Source organism: Acartia tonsa, chromosome 9 (genome assembly GCF_053477335.1).
Source record: "Acartia tonsa isolate MP-2025a chromosome 9, ASM5347733v1, whole genome shotgun sequence".
Lineage (NCBI taxonomy): Eukaryota > Metazoa > Arthropoda > Copepoda > Calanoida > Acartiidae > Acartia > Acartia tonsa.
In genome coordinates this window covers 3,146,755-3,164,783 of record NC_137268.1, presented here as the reverse complement: position 1 = coordinate 3,164,783, position 18,029 = coordinate 3,146,755, and the positions used below count along the sequence as shown (strand labels likewise).

At 31.1% G+C, this 18,029-nt stretch overlaps 1 protein-coding gene across 1 annotated transcript; it reads right to left on the bottom strand.

The window, feature by feature from the left end:
* Positions 1 to 2,618: 2,618 nt before the first annotated feature.
* On the bottom strand, positions 2,619 to 10,773 carry LOC145328019 (uncharacterized). Its single transcript, XM_080171566.1, has 8 exons — positions 10,646 to 10,773; positions 8,904 to 8,978; positions 8,139 to 8,210; positions 7,650 to 7,711; positions 7,010 to 7,125; positions 6,671 to 6,757; positions 5,740 to 5,836; positions 2,619 to 3,005 (listed from the first exon to the last, which is right to left on the bottom strand). Exons 1-8 carry the CDS (start codon positions 10,695 to 10,697, stop codon positions 2,964 to 2,966), a joined length of 603 nt encoding a protein of 200 aa, XP_080027692.1. The 5' UTR covers positions 10,698 to 10,773; the 3' UTR covers positions 2,619 to 2,963.
* Positions 10,774 to 18,029: the final 7,256 nt, after the last annotated feature.

Sequence of the window (18,029 nt, the reverse complement as noted above, 5' to 3'; positions counted from 1 at the left end):
TTCTGAGACGAAAATGAATCTATTATTACCTGGATCTTACACCAGATTATCATGTATGCTAATAAAGTGAAACTTGTATTGGGCTAAAATAACGATCCTTTCCTTCCGCCCCCTTTACCCAATCCACTACCCTCCTACTGGATTAACGAACTGCTCAATAAATTATAGAAGAAGTAGAATCCTAAATTGACGACAATTTTTTCACTGTCATAATATCCATGTATATTCTACATCCATTAAAACAACAACACATAGAGTCATAGACGATTAAAGTATCGCACCAATAACCAGCTGATTAAACTATATATTGAATAGCAATGCTTTAAATAATAAGATGGTATGGCATTAGACATAGCAGCAGTAGAAAACATAAAAATGATTAAAACACAATACGAGCTACAGCACAAACAGAAAAACGTGTTTTCTTTGCTACAGTTTGTCTAATACTTCGAATTTCTGTCTGTTAATGAGCCAAGGAATTCTGCATACGCAAATGTCATGTGATTTAAATAGCATTAGTAGGCACTAATATTTAATATTATCACTTTATCAATAACTAGTTGTTTCGTCCCTAGCCTCTAGGGAAAAGCAAAGAAGGTCATAAAAATATCCTAAAACCATCTTAAGATATTTATAAAAGTAAAATCAATTAGGACAAGCAGTTTCACAGATATTAAGCATCAGACAAAAGAATAATACTTATTCCAGTATTGCTTCAAAACCTATTAATAACCGCTGGATTAGAACCGGTTCAAGCCATACTGAAAAATTATGTATTTTATCGTATTATATCCAGTTTTCTACGAATATAAAAATGTAGAATTATAATATTAAAACAATTTTTTATGATTTTATAACCGCGGAAATCTGTTTATGAAACTATTATAGGATAAGAGCAAAATCACACACAAAATTTATGTTTTCTAAACCTCGGACCGGAACCGACTGAGCTCGCTAGACTGATTAAAGGAAGGAAAAGAAAGCAGTAGAATGGTTTATGAGTTTTCAAACGTCAAGCTACTCTACAATTTATGTGTCGTTCGACCGTAACAAATGCATTTAATATACCAACGGCTTCAACCCCCTAGAGGCATCTAGTGACGATTTCTCGAGAGGGAGGTTGGTGGACGGTACCCTACCCCAAAATATTTATAAACCTTCCCGGGACCTATGAGAAGCTACCCTGTTAGGAAGAACCTGATCAGTTTAGCGGTTAGCGAGATCCTTCGGTAGAAACAAACAAACAAATAGACAGACAGACATCGTTCTACTTTACAAATCTAATTACTCCCATTACAAATGGTCTGATAGATGGACGAGAAGAAGAAGTTAGTAATAGGGAAGTTTTGCTACAATGCTTGCTATTAATCTTTGCTTGGTTGTCACGCCTCGCTGCTTTTGGTAAATAGTTGTTCTTGTTATGTATGTACAGGTTAATTCTTTAGCTTACTTTGGTCATGCTTTGGTGGTCACACACACACACACACCTACACTTACACACACACACACAGACACACACACACACACACACACACAACTACACTCACACACACGCACTTACACTTACACACACACACACTTACACTCACACACACCCACATAAAATCAAATACATCCTTTTCATAAGTAGTCTATCATATCTAAATAACAAAACAAATCTAATTTTACTGTTGTTTTTAGAGTTCATATTGAATTTAATTTTAGGTGGTTTTCCTAAAATGCCTAGTCAAACACCCTTCCCTTATTTTTAAATCATTTGGGAAGGGGTTTTCTGTGTGTTTTCTGTGTTAGTGTTTTACGTTTGGTTAGGATATGTTATTGTAGGTCAAAGTTGTCCCGTAGGTTTAAGGGCCACACAACAGGGTAAAGCAAAAAAAGAAACACCCCCCCTCCCCCACCCCTACAGTAAAATCAAATTAAAATCAAGGATGACTAATTCTTAAAGTTTGCAATGGTGTGTAGTTCATAAAAAACATATGTACCACCAACTCATAAAAATGGAAACGTCAATGAACTTCCAAAAATTATGTGGTTTTGCTGGAAATTCTATACTGTGTATTGTAATCTACATTTTACAATAAATCGTCATGGTTCAAGTATTTTTTTTGCAGATTTTCTTTGGATAAAGAAAAAGAGATAACATTAAGATTATTCTTTAAAGCAGTGGCGTGCACTGGATTTTGCGTGGAGCGGACCCAAAACTTTGATTCACCCTTTAACCAAGATAGATGGATGTGTAGGGGACTTAATCTATAGAGGAGTTTTTAAAGGGGTTAACTCATTTACTTGACTCCCTGGCCCCTTGGCTGAATTAGAGAGTGAATACAAACCACTTCTGCAAACCTCTGCTTCAAATCATTGCATATTTTTTGGGACATCTTGACAAAACAGCGCCATGCTAAAGCATTGTAGGTTTTAAATTGCATCATTTTATTAAAGAAGAAAATACTTTGATGAAAATAAATTTAGGACAAATATTATGCAATTCAAGGATCAGTTTTCTGTGAACATTATGTGATTCATTGATAGGCTATAACGTCCATTAAAAAGCAGATTTAGGTTTTGACATATCTAATTGTAGAATAGCTTAGCTTATAATATCATAGAAAAAAACCTGATTTATAAGAGTATTATATTAGAAACAGTTCATATTTTTAGGTATACAATATATCAATATATCTAGCAGTACAATAATCATAATAAATAAAATATAGTAAACTTTCACAAAAACAATAATAAAAATCACTAAAATGGCATGAAAATATAGCACATAAAAATTTCTATTTTATAATGGTTCAAATATTTTTTATATGTAAATTGTTATAAAATTTTCGAATTGATAAAAAAAACTATTGTGTAAATCAGCTGTTACTATGAAGTAACAAAAAGTCAGCTGTTCGATATTAGCTGTGACTGTTATGTCATATTAAAATCAGCTGTTTTTTGCGGTATAAATCAGCTGATTATTCATTGCACTGGGCAAAGTCAGGTGAAGCACAGGAAGCCTGAAAAAAAAATCATCAGAGCTGGATCTTTAAATCATTTTAGTGGTGAGCCAGATCGGGGTGAGCCGAATTTCAGCCAATCACAGCGCAGCATTTCATAAAATGCTGTGCTCTCATTGGTGGAAAGTTGGCTCACCTTCAAATCATATTGGCTACGCGTAAAATTAGACATAATAATTCTATTTCTTTTATAAAAATTATTGATTTTTTGGGTGGGCCATAGAAGATTTTGGAGATACATATTTCTGGGATAGCTGGCATTGCACTGCTTAATTTTTTTTTAGCATCACTGGCGACGGCTACAGCTACGGCTAAGGCTATGGCTACGACTACGGCAACGGCTAAGGCTACGTCAGCGGCAACGGCTAAACATTTAAAGATCCAGCTCAGTATTCAAAGAAAGTTACAAAGTGATATTTTAAGCTAGTAATGAAAATCTTCATACTTTACTAATTTATTTTGGTTTCATAAACTAAGAAGGTAGCAAAGTAAATTCAATAACAATAAAAAGATCATCGATCGACTGACAGAATTTATAAGTTATAGAATTACTTTGCTACTATTTACTTACTTTTTAGTAGGCAATGAAGTAAGGCTTTATTTGTCTAAAGCTTAAAATTTCAATAACTACTGAACGAAATGAGTTCTCATTATAGGGAAGCTTTACTTATGTCCTGGGCTGGTTTAAGGCTATTTTAATATGTAGATTTAAGTCTTTTTTAAAGATGGTTTTATAATATTTTTCTTTCCTTCGCTTCTCCTTCGCATACAGGGCCCCTAGATTCTAGGGGCGCAACCAATAGTTATATAAACACTGTATTTGCCTTTTTTTAAAGCGAAGCTTTTCTGTAATTAGGGTCGGCCAGTCCGTCCGTCCGTCCGTAACGGATAACTTTTTTCGATAATTTAGGCATGTTAGAATTGTTCTTTCGATTTCAATGTTTTCATGGTGATTCCTGTAGTAGTTAGGTACGATTTAAAACGTCCATTTAAAACATGTTGATTTTTAACCTTTTTAATAACAAATAATTATGTGATAAAATTATCCGATTGATCTGATTTTTGGAATACTGATTCCTAGGACTACAAAATACTAATATATAAGCGAAGCATCTCTATAATCAAGTTCTCAAAATGTAAGTATGTCCTTAAACAATATCCTGTATTTACGTAGTTTTTCAACAAATTTACTTACAATTTTGTTTCTACTTTTATACAATATACACTTATATTCTGATTATTCGGTTCTGATACTCTTCAAGTATTAATGTTCGATTGTATTACCGTTTCAGAGCTTCGCTTTTATGGATGTTGTCATCCTTTTTTAGTTAGAATTGGAGGATTTTTATTCATTTTCCATATCCAATTCCACCCAAAAAATCGTAATGTTTAATAAAAACAAATGTGTCTACAAACGAAGTGTCCTGAAGAAATAAGTAGGAAAAATTTGCCACTAACAAGCCATCTCCGACAAATAATTTGGCCAACACAAAACTTGATAGAAGTTAAGATCAAAACAAGGAGGATCATGGAAAAAGTACTAATTCTCCTATTATATAAAGTAGTAAGGTTTCTTTTGTCTGAAGCTTAAGATTTCACTACTGATTAAGTTATCCCTTCACATAGGTTATCGGGATGGTTTTAAGCTATATTGTTATAGATCTAAGCATTGGGATTGTTTAAGGCTACTTTTCTTTTCCCATCTAAACCCTTGAATACAGAGTCCCTATGTGCTAAGTACGCAATTTCTTGTTAGATATACATATAGTTTTCATGATGAAATATAGAATTTTAGTGTGTAAATGCCCTTATTGTCAATGAAAAAATATTAAGTTTACCATTTAAATAAGGGAAATTAAAAAAAAATATTAAGAGAAATCAAGAGATTTAACATGATATGCAATTAAAGAAAAAGGTTTAAAAGAAGTAAAAAAAATCAGGAAAGTAGAAAATAAAAAAGAAAGTGTACACAATTACATTAGTCAACAGACAAACATATTTTTAAAAAAGCTTCACTGCTAAAATGAATACGTCTAAAAGTTTAACAAAACAAATATTAAGGTGGGAGCTATAAATCCTTATGTAACACAGGAAGTAAGTTGGTTTAAGTTTTGTTTTCATTGTAAAGTTAAATAAGTTTTTTTTCTCGTATTCATTCGAATCCGGTGGATAGGAACCAGTTCTCATCCATACGAAAAAACTATGTCTAGCATCGTATTATATCCAGCTTTCTACGAATATAAAAATGTACAATCATAAGATTAAAACCAGTTTTTTTAGCCCGTGCCTTCGGCACCACGGGGCTAAAAAAACTGGTTTTAATCTTATAATTGTACATTCTATATCCGCGGAAAGCCGTTTTTAATACGATGCGAGAAATAACTATTATATATCAACAATAAAAAAAATTTCCAACAACTTATTCAGCAAAAAGACTGTTGGCAATTGTATATAGCATGAGTCTTTAAAAAATAGTAGAAATATAAATACTTAAATGGAAGAGGCTTATGTTCCCCTTCTTTTCACCTCCTCAAGATCAACCCCCCCCCCCCCCAATGGTTAGATAGCTAAGCTAACAAAAATAGCTTTTAAATGTTAGGGTTGTTAAAAATTAGCTAAATGTCCATCAAAATAATTTGAAAGAAGGTTAGATTCAAAGACACTATTGTATGATCTCTAAGATCTGAATGACAGACAGTTATTGTGTAGCTTTGCTACAATGTACATACAGTACCTGGTTAGGATTAAAGATCCAGTCTCCGCAGTCATATCCTACAGAAATCCATTCACAGTCTGGCCTCTCAGGAGAGTTGTGAATACACTCATAGTACCTACAAATTGACAAATTTAGGTTGCAAACTAGTTCAGCCTTTACATAGCGAAAGTAACTGGATGTGTGTACAGGTTTGCCTCTATTTATGATTTTAAAAAAAAATGCAGATCCAATTAGTATACAATTTTCTCATAAGTTTTGTATTAATTATAACAGTGTCATGAAAGATAATTAAACAAAAAAATTTGTTAAATTTGTTAAAAAAAAACAAATGAAAAAAATATACAAACAATTCAACCATTAATCAGATTGATTAAAAAGTAACATTTATACTTCACACACTTACTGAATACCATCTAATTTTAAAAATTAAGAAAGAAATATACAATGTAAAACTTTAAATTCTTCCATTGAAGCAATAGAAAACAAAAAGAAACAAAACTTGAAAGAGAATAATTCAAATAGAGTTTAAGAATTCTTTTTGGAGTTAAACAGGTCAAGTATTTTTGTAATTCAAACCCTACATTCCTATTTAGGTTTATTTATTCTTCCTTTGTGAAGTGTACTTTTTTTCTCTTTGAAATGAAAAATTAAAATTTCCTGCTTTAAACTATTTATGTCAATTTGAGGGGTTAACAAATCTTGAACCACATCATTCTTTCATTTTAGGTGTATACCATATTGGCAAAAGGTAGTCATTGGTAAACTGTTATAATGAGTATGTGGTATAATTTGGTAACGTTGTTTAAAATACTTCAGATACAATACAAATGTCAAAGATAAAGACCACAGGTGAAGCATTTGAATGGATTCATAAACTTTCAGGGTAATGATTAGTAAAACAAACTCTTCTACTTCAGTAATCTCCTAATTTATTTTAATAGTTACTTACTCATGGCAGTCAGTTCCTGGAGTAGGTCTGAAGAAATTGTCCTGGCTTGGAGGATTCTCACAGGTGCAAGCAGGGCAGGCAAAACAGCTAATAAAATATTTTTTGTTTTCATTGTTTAAATTTTATACTGAAAAATTTTTATTTGTGGTATTTGAACTGTAAATAATATATTTTGAAAGTAATTCATGACTAAAATATACCTTCATATCTTGCAATATCAAAACACAAATCAATAGGATTTGGAATCACTACAATTGATTAGATTGACTTGTCATAAAATTAGACGAAGTAATTGATTATTCCCATTTTAGTTTTCTTTAAACATAAAAACTAAATTACCTGGCAGCAGTGGTAGTTGGAGCTCTGGTGGTTGTTGTTGGTTTAGGAGTTGTAGTTGTGGGAGCTTCTGTGGTTGTGGTTGGCTTTGATGTGGTGGTAGGACCATCAGGAGTGGACTAGAATAATTATTTGTTTTTAAATTTCAATAAGCTGGCTATAGTTTTGTGAATAACTCACTCATCAATTTTACATTTACACACTTAATTTAATATGAATCTTTATAGTTTGTTATCTTAAATTAAAATAATGTCATATAAATTATTTGTTTTTGACTTTTACTTGTTTTTATTTTTATATATTTTAAATGTATCTCAAATTAATTAATCAAAATTTTACATTTATTGTCATTTCTTAGAAACATTTGTCCCAAAAAGATTTCATTTTGATAGTAAATCTGTCAATGTGGTTTTAAATGCTAATTGCTTCACTCTAAGCCTCTAGGTGAGGACAAAGAAGGTAATGAAAATAGCCTGAAACCACCAAAAGTCATTTATAAACTTTCCTGAAAATACAATTAACTAAGACCTGCAATTTATGAGATCTTTAGCTTCAGATAGCAAAAATGACTACTCTATATAACAGGATAAATATAATCTGCTTATTATAAATATAAAATCAAAACAATAAAAAGTAAACTTACAGTGCAAATTCCAGGTGGAGCAGAATACTCATACACACATTGTTCAACCAAGGGATCAAACACTAGACATCAAAGAATGAAAAATTATAAAAATTCAATAGATTATAGAGTATAATAACCTAATTTAATAGCTTTTTTGATAAATTGACATCCTATTTCAAAAAATAGTTGAAATTTTTATATAATTATATCAAATAGGGTACTTATGACTATGTACAGAAATTGTTGAACAAAAGTCACAAAATAATATCAATCAAATGCTCATTTTCACAATTGCCTTACATTTGCTTTAACAATTTATTTCTTAGTTATACAGTAAAATAATAATCAATATATTATATGCAGTGCCAAATAATGACAACAAGATCTATGAACAACTTCTTCAACTAAGTTCTTAATGAAATCAATTCATTTGTATTCTAAAAGGTTTTTGACAACCATATATTACTTATAACTAAAAATACCAATTTGAAAGATTAAAAACATTACCTAAGCTGTAAGGTTGGCAATCGTGTCCAACCATATGTCCATCTGTGCATTGCCAATATCTGTGACAGTTGCCTAAACAGTAGAGTATATGGACAAATGTGATGATTAAAAATAATTTTATTTAGTTAATTAAAAACAAAGTCTGAATCTTGGGCATATAGACCATGTTTGCAAGCAAGCAAGATTTTTAATTTTTAGTAGCATTACAGACTAAAAACCAATAATGGAATATCACTATTATGTCAGAAAGTTATAATATTTAACTTATTTCGATAAATAACCTTCCGCAGATTTAAAAATGTACAATTATAAGATTAAAACCAGTTTGTTTAGCCCCAAGACGCCAAAGGCACATACTAAAAAAACTGGTTTAAATCTTATAATTGTATGATTGTACATTTTTATATTAGTAGAAAACTGGATTTTATAAGATGCTATACATAATATTACAATATAGCTGAGAACCAGTTCTAATCCATTGGATAATAATTTGTTTTAAAGCAATACTGGAATAGTTATTTCTTGCATCGTATTATAAACAGCTTTCCACGGATATAGAAGGTACAATTATAAGATTAAAACTGGTTTTAATCTTATGATTGTACATTTTTATATTCGTAGAAAGCTGGATATGATTCAATGCTAGACATAGTTTTTTCTTATGGATGAGAACCGGTTCCTATCCACTGGATTCGAATGAATATAAGAAATAAAATTACTGGTGTTTTTTAACTCAATGAGTTTTGCATGTTTAACAACACTTACATGGCCATGGATGAAGAATTTCAGAATCAATTATTCCCTTGCAGTCATCATCAGTGGGTGGGGAACAGTCAATGCCTGAAAAAAAGTATTTGTATCTATTTTATATGATTTACTAGAGTTGGCTCGATATAATTATCTCCCTATTGGCTAGTTTTCTATATGCATATCTATTTCTCAATAAATCTATTTTCCTCACCCGGCATTACTATCTAAAAGAAAGTAGATATTTCATAATCTAAATGATTTTAAAAAGATTTTTTAAATTATATTTTTTTTCTTTACATTACCATCACCAAAGGGTTAATGATGATGATTACAATTTTAGTTTAATATTTGAACACACAAAGTGTCGCCACAATCGAATTCTTTTAAAACAGAGTTTTCTTAAATTTATTATATTATAAATTTAAATTTTCTTTTTTATGATTAGAAATTAAATACATTGATATAAGGTAAATAGCAACATGAAATTAAAAAAAGGAATTTATTTTTAATAAAGTAAAATAATGGGTCTTATCGTTCTGGGCAGTGAGAGTTTATTATGGATTATTGGAGCACTATGAGTTTTAAACAAATATTCCTTGGAAAACTTGAGCTCGTTTATAGACATTTATTTCCTATATAGATCTGACATGGATCTTGAAGCAATTAAGCAGGCCGTTTTGTACATGTTAAAAATTGGAAGATTTCATTAAATAAAAGTTATCGCAAATATACTTAGTAAATAAGGTGTAATTATTCTTTATTTATGACATTCATTGAATTTTTTTTCCATTTGAACATTAATTTTCAATTTATGCGCAAAGCAGATATTTATTTAATGAAAGTGTGTGTTAATCAAACCGTATGAAATCAAACTCAAAATAATGTTATGAATTATTAATTTAAGTGAGTTGAATGCCTTTTTGATTGCAATTACAATCATGTATACAAACTTGTTATTACATTCATATCATAAAAATATAAAATTAGTCTGATTTGTTAAAACCTTTATTAAATACAAATGATATTGTTTTACAAAAATTGTAATGTCACTAAAATTTTGTGACTTTAGTGCTATTCATATATCTAAGTTCCTACACACTTAAATATACCAGGTTCTTTGCTAAATGCTGATTGATGTCCAATAAATTCAAGAAAAAATGCTAGTTAGTTCATAATAATTGTAAAGGATGCTGAAATAAGAACAAGATTAGTTACTTGTCACTTATAATTAAAGCAACATCTAAACCTATACCTGGCTTCCTTACAAACAAGGATGACAACTATCATAAAAGCGAAGCACTGAAACGTTAGGACAAAACGGACATAGTGTATAGTGTCAGAACTGAAAAATCTGAATATAAAAGTATAAAAGTAGAGGCAAAATTGTAGGTAAATTTTTTTTAAACTGCTTGTTACAGGGTAATGTTTATGGACATTGTTTATTGTACTTTGTTGTCCCAGGAATCATTATAACAAAAATAAGATAAAACGGATAATTAGATCACATAAAAATTTGTTGTTAAAAAAGAAGAAAAATCAACATGTTTAAAATGGACGTACGGACATTCTGATAATGATTATAGAGTTGATACGCTTTCTAAATCGTACATTACTACTACAGGAATCACCATACAAAGTTTGAAATCGATAGGACAATTCTAACATGCCTAAATTAACAAAAAAAGCTATCTGTCTCGGACGGACGGACGAACTGACCAATATTATAGAAAAGCTTCGCTTTTAAAAAGTACATGTACCTGCTGCTATTGTAAAGGCTGAGGACACAAGTACAAGATAACTCAGTAACATGGTCCAGCCACAAATTCTCAACAACACAAGTAAAACACTAAAAAGAAAAAGATTAGAAAAATAAATCTTTGTCAAATTCTTTTACTCTTATCTCATTAAGGAATGTCCTCAAAAAAATGATTTTTGTTGATTGAAATAAGAATTGTTAATAATGAGTTTTTAAGATTTTAAGTGTATTATTTTCCCATTTGTTTGAAGCTACTGATATTTTAAGGAACATCTATTCTTAATTTTAAAACCCTTAACTTCAATCTTAAATGCAAATTTTATGAAAACAATTTGTTTAGATTAGATATTTATTGTATGACACACAAAAAAGTACTAAAAATAACAGTATTATAATACAGGTATTAAATATTCATATACAAACAATAAAATTGAATATGAATAAAAATTAAGAACAGATCTATCAAATATCAATTATGAATAGTATTAAAGTAAAAGTAATGAAAAATAGAAATGCAAAGTAAAAGGTTTGTTAATATTAAAAAGTGTAATTTATTTGAACATGCATTTATTTGGCAGAGGGGAAGAAAAAGTCACATAAATTTTCACAATGAATTCTAATTCCTGCTTAAAACAATATATTTGTCATCATATTCTTCCTTTTCAAATTATTTAAATTGTAAATTGCAATACTCCATTATTATCATTTGTTTTCTTATACTAAATGTTTAATTAATGGCTTATTAAATAGGCTTTGCAATATAACAAGCTGCCCTTAAAAAAATGTGACATCTTGAGGCAAATACCATTTTGAGGCTAGTGGTGAAGCAATAATTAAAGATATAATCATAACCATAGGGTTATCAACACTGTTTATTCAAACATGCTTTTTTTTGATAATGAAACAATTTATATTGTTTAATTTTAACAAATAATCAGTTGAAAACAAAATATTAAGATCATTTTTGGGACACCCTTTGTTATAAACGTGAGATAAGATGTGTTTATGAAACAATTCAATATCCTCAAAACTTAGTGAGACAGGGAATCGACAATTGATGACAAATTGTCTTTTCCCTTTATTTTATCTGTAAAATTGTGCTTTTTATATATTTTCAATATTAGGAAGAAAATGTGAGGTAGATAAAATTAACCATTCCCTCACTCCCTGTCCAAACTTAAGAATTACATACATTTATACCTACGTAAATAAGATAAAAGAATTCATTTGAATACATTAGCAAGACTTTATATTTGATTTCATTTATATTTAAACAAGGATAGTAAAATCCAGAGTAGCATATCTCCTGTAAAAGTAATCGGTATTAAACACTTAGATTTATTAAATGGCCAGACTGATATTAACAAAAATATTCTTTAATATGATTCAAATAGCAGCTAAGATAATCTAGATTTGTCGAAGAAACGGACAAATAAATCTAGCTTCGATCCCAGGAAAAATTTATCTATAATACAAAGTAGAACGATGTCTGTCTGTCTGTCTGTTTATTTGATTGTTTGTTTGTACCTAACTTTGTCTGAATCGATCAGGTTCTCCTTTGCAGGTTAGCTTCTCATAGGTCCTGGGAAGGTTTACATATAAGAGAAATCGTCACTAGAAAATAATTCCACCCCCCTCGAAAAAAAAATTTAAAAATAAAATAAAGAAACAGAGGTTTTGGGATTCAACTCTCCCCTCTTCAAGTGCCCCTAGATGCATTAATTCTAAATTTAAATTAGAATTAAAGTTACTTTCATAATTCAAAATGTTTCTCTAACGGCTCCAGACTCCAATTGGAAAAAGTGCTTCAAAATTTTGAAAAGAACGTTTACTAACTTTTGTGATTTTGTTTTAACCCATTCGTGACGAGCTCTCAAAGTGACATTACAAAAGCCATTTTCAAAATACGACGAATCGCCCCTTAAGGGGTGATGCCATAAAAGGCAATCTTCCCTTTCAATTTGCCAAAGGCATAAATCTACAAGCAATAATCCAAGGGGAATATTAATATATCGTCACCATTACCCTATTCCTGTAAAGTAATGAATAATCAATAATATGCCAATTTGTATCTGATTGCTTATGCTCCCAGTCAGGGACAAAAAGGATTGGTAAACGCCCCTAAACAACGTAATGCAGCTACTCTACAAGAAAGTATGTCCATATGCCTGACATCTATTTTTTATGACACCACACTGCTTTTAGAAAGAAAAATAAGAGGTCTACAAAAAAAAACGATTGCATATCTAAATTCTGTGGATCATTTTACATCTACTAATCACTAAAAGACCGACTAGCTGTTTTAAAAAAATATCACGAAAGTTAGGACATGTTCTCTTTAAAAAAACAGATACCAATTTTTTCCAAAAGCCATCAGATTAATAGATTTTTAAAAGAAAATTTTCCTATATTCAATTAATAAAAATGACAATAAGTTTTGTTCTTATTTTTTGAAATCTTCTAAAAAAAAGTTTAGATTTTTATTAATTATTTAATCTTGAATTATTAAATATTTTGATATAGTTTTGTACCAAAAATATATTCATATATTTTTTTTCTCATAGGAAGAAATTTTTGTTATTGTAGCATTAATTTCGAATATGATTGTGCTTGTTTGTGTGCATTTACAATAATTATAATGTTATAGTATCCCTCAAATTCCTGATTTATTTTAGATTGTATTGATGATATCTTATACTCAAAGATTCTCTATAACCAAGTTTTTCCATATGTTGCATACTTATGAAATGGTTAGGCCGGATACCGGATATTCCGCTGATTTCTAATGCCGGATAATTGATTCTGGCCGGATATTTGGCCAACGTTCTATATCCGGCCAACTTTCGATATCTGGCAAATTATCGGAGATACGACGGAATAACCGGATATCCGGCATTAAAAATCAGCCGGATATCCGGTATCTGGATAAATTCAATATCCTGTATCCGTCCGGGTATTGAAAATGGCCGGATATCCGGCCCAACCCTAATTAATAGTATTCTGTCGATGTACAATTTATGGTTTAATTCGATCTGTTTTGTAATTGATAAAGCGGTCATGGTTGACAAGGACATCCAAGCTTTTTAAAGAAAGTGGGGGAGAGGGATATAATCTTAACATGGGGAGGGTGCAATTAGTTTCCCCCCTCCCTTCACTACCTGACATAACTTTTTGGGGTAAAATTTACATGGACAGAGTAATTTGTTCAGTGTGAGGGAAGGTAATTTTCCATAAAATGTCAATAATATGTCATTAATACATACTTTTATGAATTGTTAAATGTCGAAATAAAAAAAATTAGAATTGCAAAGCAACAGCTTGTTATCAATTTTGACACGGATATCATTGCAGTACATGTAATATTGTTATCCTTGTAAGCAAATGGTTGATTATTAATAGTGGTGTATATTGAGTACTGATTGATAATATAAAAGTTTTCTTACATAAAACATAATATAATATAACTGCCAAGACCGTGCTTTGTACTCCTTGCTGTTTATAAATATTAATAAGCAAGGATAATTAGATAATAAGTAGAGAAAACTTGATTAATAATTCATATTTTTGTCAAATTAACCCTTTACAGTCGGGCCCCTAGCCGCACCTTATTATCTCAGTTCCTATTAGAGCTAGAGGGCTAAATTTTTTTGTGCAAGTCCCTTGTTTGATAATAAATTTCCGACCTTTTATAAGTTTAAGTCGATTTTCGCTTCCTTCACCCTTTTATTTAACAACCTTTGTTTTTAGGTCTTTTTTTACTTAAAAATTTCAAACGGCTGTAATTTTCTTATTTTTGAAGCTAGAAGAAAATTTTTTTTCCAGAAAATGTTTAACTTTATGTAAATTTAACATTTGAAATATCAAAATATAAATTTCAGCGGCCGCAGCTGTACTTGGCAGCTGCCAGCCGCCGCAGTCGGCGGGAAAACGGCGGCGGATCTTCATGAAATTTTAAAACGTTATGTAGACATGTCAGTAAAGCTTAAGTTTAAAATTTGAAGTCTCTAAGTCAAAAATTGCGGCCACAGGAGACTTTTAAAGATTTCTGGAGACCTGGAGGATCAGGACCTGCAGGATCATACCTGGAACCTGAAAGTGACTTGAACACCTGTATTTCATATAAGGATGTACTACTAGAGGATTTTTTAGTATTTTGGTATGATAAAATGCTTTGTTTTAGTCAAAAAGATATTTTTGCTCTTTACCTGGATGACCCTGCCAGGTTTGCTGACATCCTGTGCCCGCCAGGATGGAGATATTCAAAAAATTCTAACTCTCAGTTATGTGTCATACCCATACTTAAAAAGTCAAGCAGTTTGGGCTCTTTATCTTTCACACACAGAAAATGAGATAGAAAAAACCGGATGGGGGGGCGTTCAACGCCCCCCCCCCCCCGACCGTTAAGGGTTAAAGGGTATGCAAAATAGAAAGACACACAGACAGACAATGGGTTGTTTATTGCACTAGTCGCATAATAACGTTTTCTTATTTGTTGGCTAAACAACTTTGGTGACTTTTAACTGATTTTGATTGGTTGGTTAATTAAGTTGAGTGTCCAAACGTTTCAACCACTGATTGTCATCTATAGAAGGGGTAATTTAGTGTATTAATATAGTTTTTATAAGCTCTTAACTCACCTAATTTTAGTTTGATATTGTATGATCGTAGCCCCCCCCCCCCCCCTTCTTCCTGGCAAAATTATGTGGATGATCCTGGTTAAAGATTCCTTTTTATACATCTAAAAAGGAAAAGATAGTTAATAAGTTGAGTGAAGGGACTTGCAAAAATAAGGTTTTGCACATTTGCAATAAATATTTCTCGCGGATTATTTAGCTTACTTTGCAATTTACACCAAACACAGTATAACATATCATATAGATAGCCAATTTTTCTTTTAATACACTTTAACATTCTAAAAACTTATATATCTACAAAAAGCAGCTAAGATAATCTAGCTTTGTCGAAGAAACGGACAAATAAATCTAGCTTCGATCCTAGGAAAAATTTATCTATAATACAAAGTAGAACGATGTCTGTCTGTCTTCCGTCTGTCTGTTTGAAGCTTAAGATCTCGGTAACCACTGAACCGATTGGATTCTACTCTTCAGGGAATATACCAACTGCTCCTCTGGTGGTTTTAAGCTATTTTTTGGAAGGTGGGACAACCCTAATCCCCCCAAAAACGAATAGTGTATGAAAGTAAAAAAAAACATTAACCATATTTTTATATGTTAATTTTCAGGGATCAGTTGATGCACATCCCAAATGATAGTAATACAGATGATTTTAGTTATTGGTTGAAAAGTTTAAACACTACTGGTTGGGTTCCAACCAATCAAATTCAATAAAATTGCAGAAATTTTTGAAATTATCAAATAAAAAAATTACATTTATATCACTTAGAGTACCAGTATAATTTAGATTAAATCCAGTTTTGTTATCTCCGAGGGCCAAAGGCACTGGCTAACAAAACTTGTATAAATTTTCTAATTTTTCATTTAATATTCGTGGAAAATTGTGTTTATTATACGATGCTATACATGATTTTTCAGTATGGCGTATAACTGGTTCTAATCCAGTGGATATTAAACGATTTCGAAGCCATACTGGAAAAGTATTCTTTTTATTCTTTGCATGTATCTCAATATATCTCTCTCCTTCACTTTTCTCATATTTTTGGTAGAAATAAACACTAGATATACACAATTAGATCAATATTTATACACATTTCTTTATTGACCCTATGTTTTTTACCGCATGATCATAATGTTATTGCTTAATAATCCACTTTATGCTAAAAAAATTCAACATTGTGTTTTGCGTTAGGTCCTGCCACTAGGCAACATATTTGATATTTCTTATGTATTAAAAATAAATAAAATAAAACTATATAAACAATATACCTATGTAAATATTCTGATCATATCATTGTGTTTTGATACATGATATGTTGACTGAAAAAAATATTTTATTTTCGAAAACATATCTACGTTACAGTCTTAGGGCAACAAGCGGCTGCGCCCGTAGCATTTAGGAGCTTTGTATTCGAATAAGGAAAGAGGGGTCAGAAAATTGGCCTAAAGGTATCTTAAAGCATTTGGAACTATTCTAGGACATATGTGAGACTTCTCTAAAATGAGAACTAAATGGGTTCAGTGGTGGTCAGCGAGGTCTTAATAGACAAAAAATGTGCTACTTTGTACAATAGGATTAGAAGGACTAAAACTAGGGGGGAGGGACAATTTCAATTCACCACCACATAAAGTGCCCCTAGAGGAATCTAGGGGGCGTTGCCGCTAGTTAACGATATAGTCATTATGCTTATATAATATTGACTACATATTATGATAGTATGATATCTATTCTAAACACTGTATTGTAAAAATACTAAAAAGCTTAAGTTTGAAATCCTCTGAAATCCTTTATCTAAGCTTTTATACAAATATGTACATTGTACACCTAGCCACAAACATTATACCATACAATGACTATGTACTATGACAAAGAGAGTAAGAGAGAGAGAGAGAGAGAGTAAGAAAAGGTGAGAGAGAGAGAGAGAGAGAGAGAGAGAGAGAGAGAGGAAGATAGAAAGAGGAAGATAGAAAGAGAGGGAGAGAGAGATGGCTTGACATCTTTGGGGGCCTTAGTGAATTTTGATTGGTTTGATCAATAAGTTTAGAATCCAAACGTTTAAACCACTAATTCTAATCTACAAAAGAGGTAATTTTGTGTGTCATCATTAGAGATGTACATCAATTCATCGGCCATTGTCTTATCCCTTTAGATCGTTGGTCTAAAAACATTTTTTGGTATTATTCTAAAAGTTAACAAAATATTTCTACATTCTGGGTCTATCCGTTCGTCAGTCTGATCTGATAACGCTGCTACTCTAATATTGTTTACGTACGTTTTTCTGATTCTTTGAGCTTAGTTAAAGTTTAATTTAACTTGGGAAAAAGCTATTTTTTATTTGGGTATATCCAAATGAAATTCGGAATTTTTTATCTATAATACAATGTAGTCTATAACACAAAGTAGAACGATGTCTGTCTGTCTTTTTGTTGTTAACGAAGGATCTCGCTAACCGATGAATCAATCGGGTTCTCCTTAACAGGGTAGCTTCTCATAGGTACCAGGAAGGTTTATAACTATTTAAGGGGAGGGTACCACCACCCTCCCCAGAGAAATTGGCAAAAAAAATTAAATAAACGCCGCCCTGCGGACATTTTTTGCAATTAGCTAAAAACATAAGTAACACCATCTATGGGAGAAAAAAATATTTTTGGTAATTAGCTGATTTTAAAATAGATTGAAAAGAAACAATTTTACGTGTCCCTACAGGCCTCTAGGGGCATAGCCGCTAGTTTTTAAATAAACTGTGTAAA

Excerpts from the sequence above, each read along its gene's own strand:
- LOC145328019 (XM_080171566.1), bottom strand. The coding sequence starts at position 10,697 with ATGTTACTGAGTTATCTTGTACTTGTGTCCTCAGCCTTTACAATAGCA. Across the intron at positions 8,979-10,645 it reads AGCCTTTACAATAGCAGCAG|GCATTGACTGTTCCCCACCC; the intron begins GTACATGTACTT and ends ACTTTTTTTCAG. Across the intron at positions 7,126-7,649 it reads CTCCACCTGGAATTTGCACT|TCCACTCCTGATGGTCCTAC; the intron begins GTAAGTTTACTT and ends TAATTATTCTAG.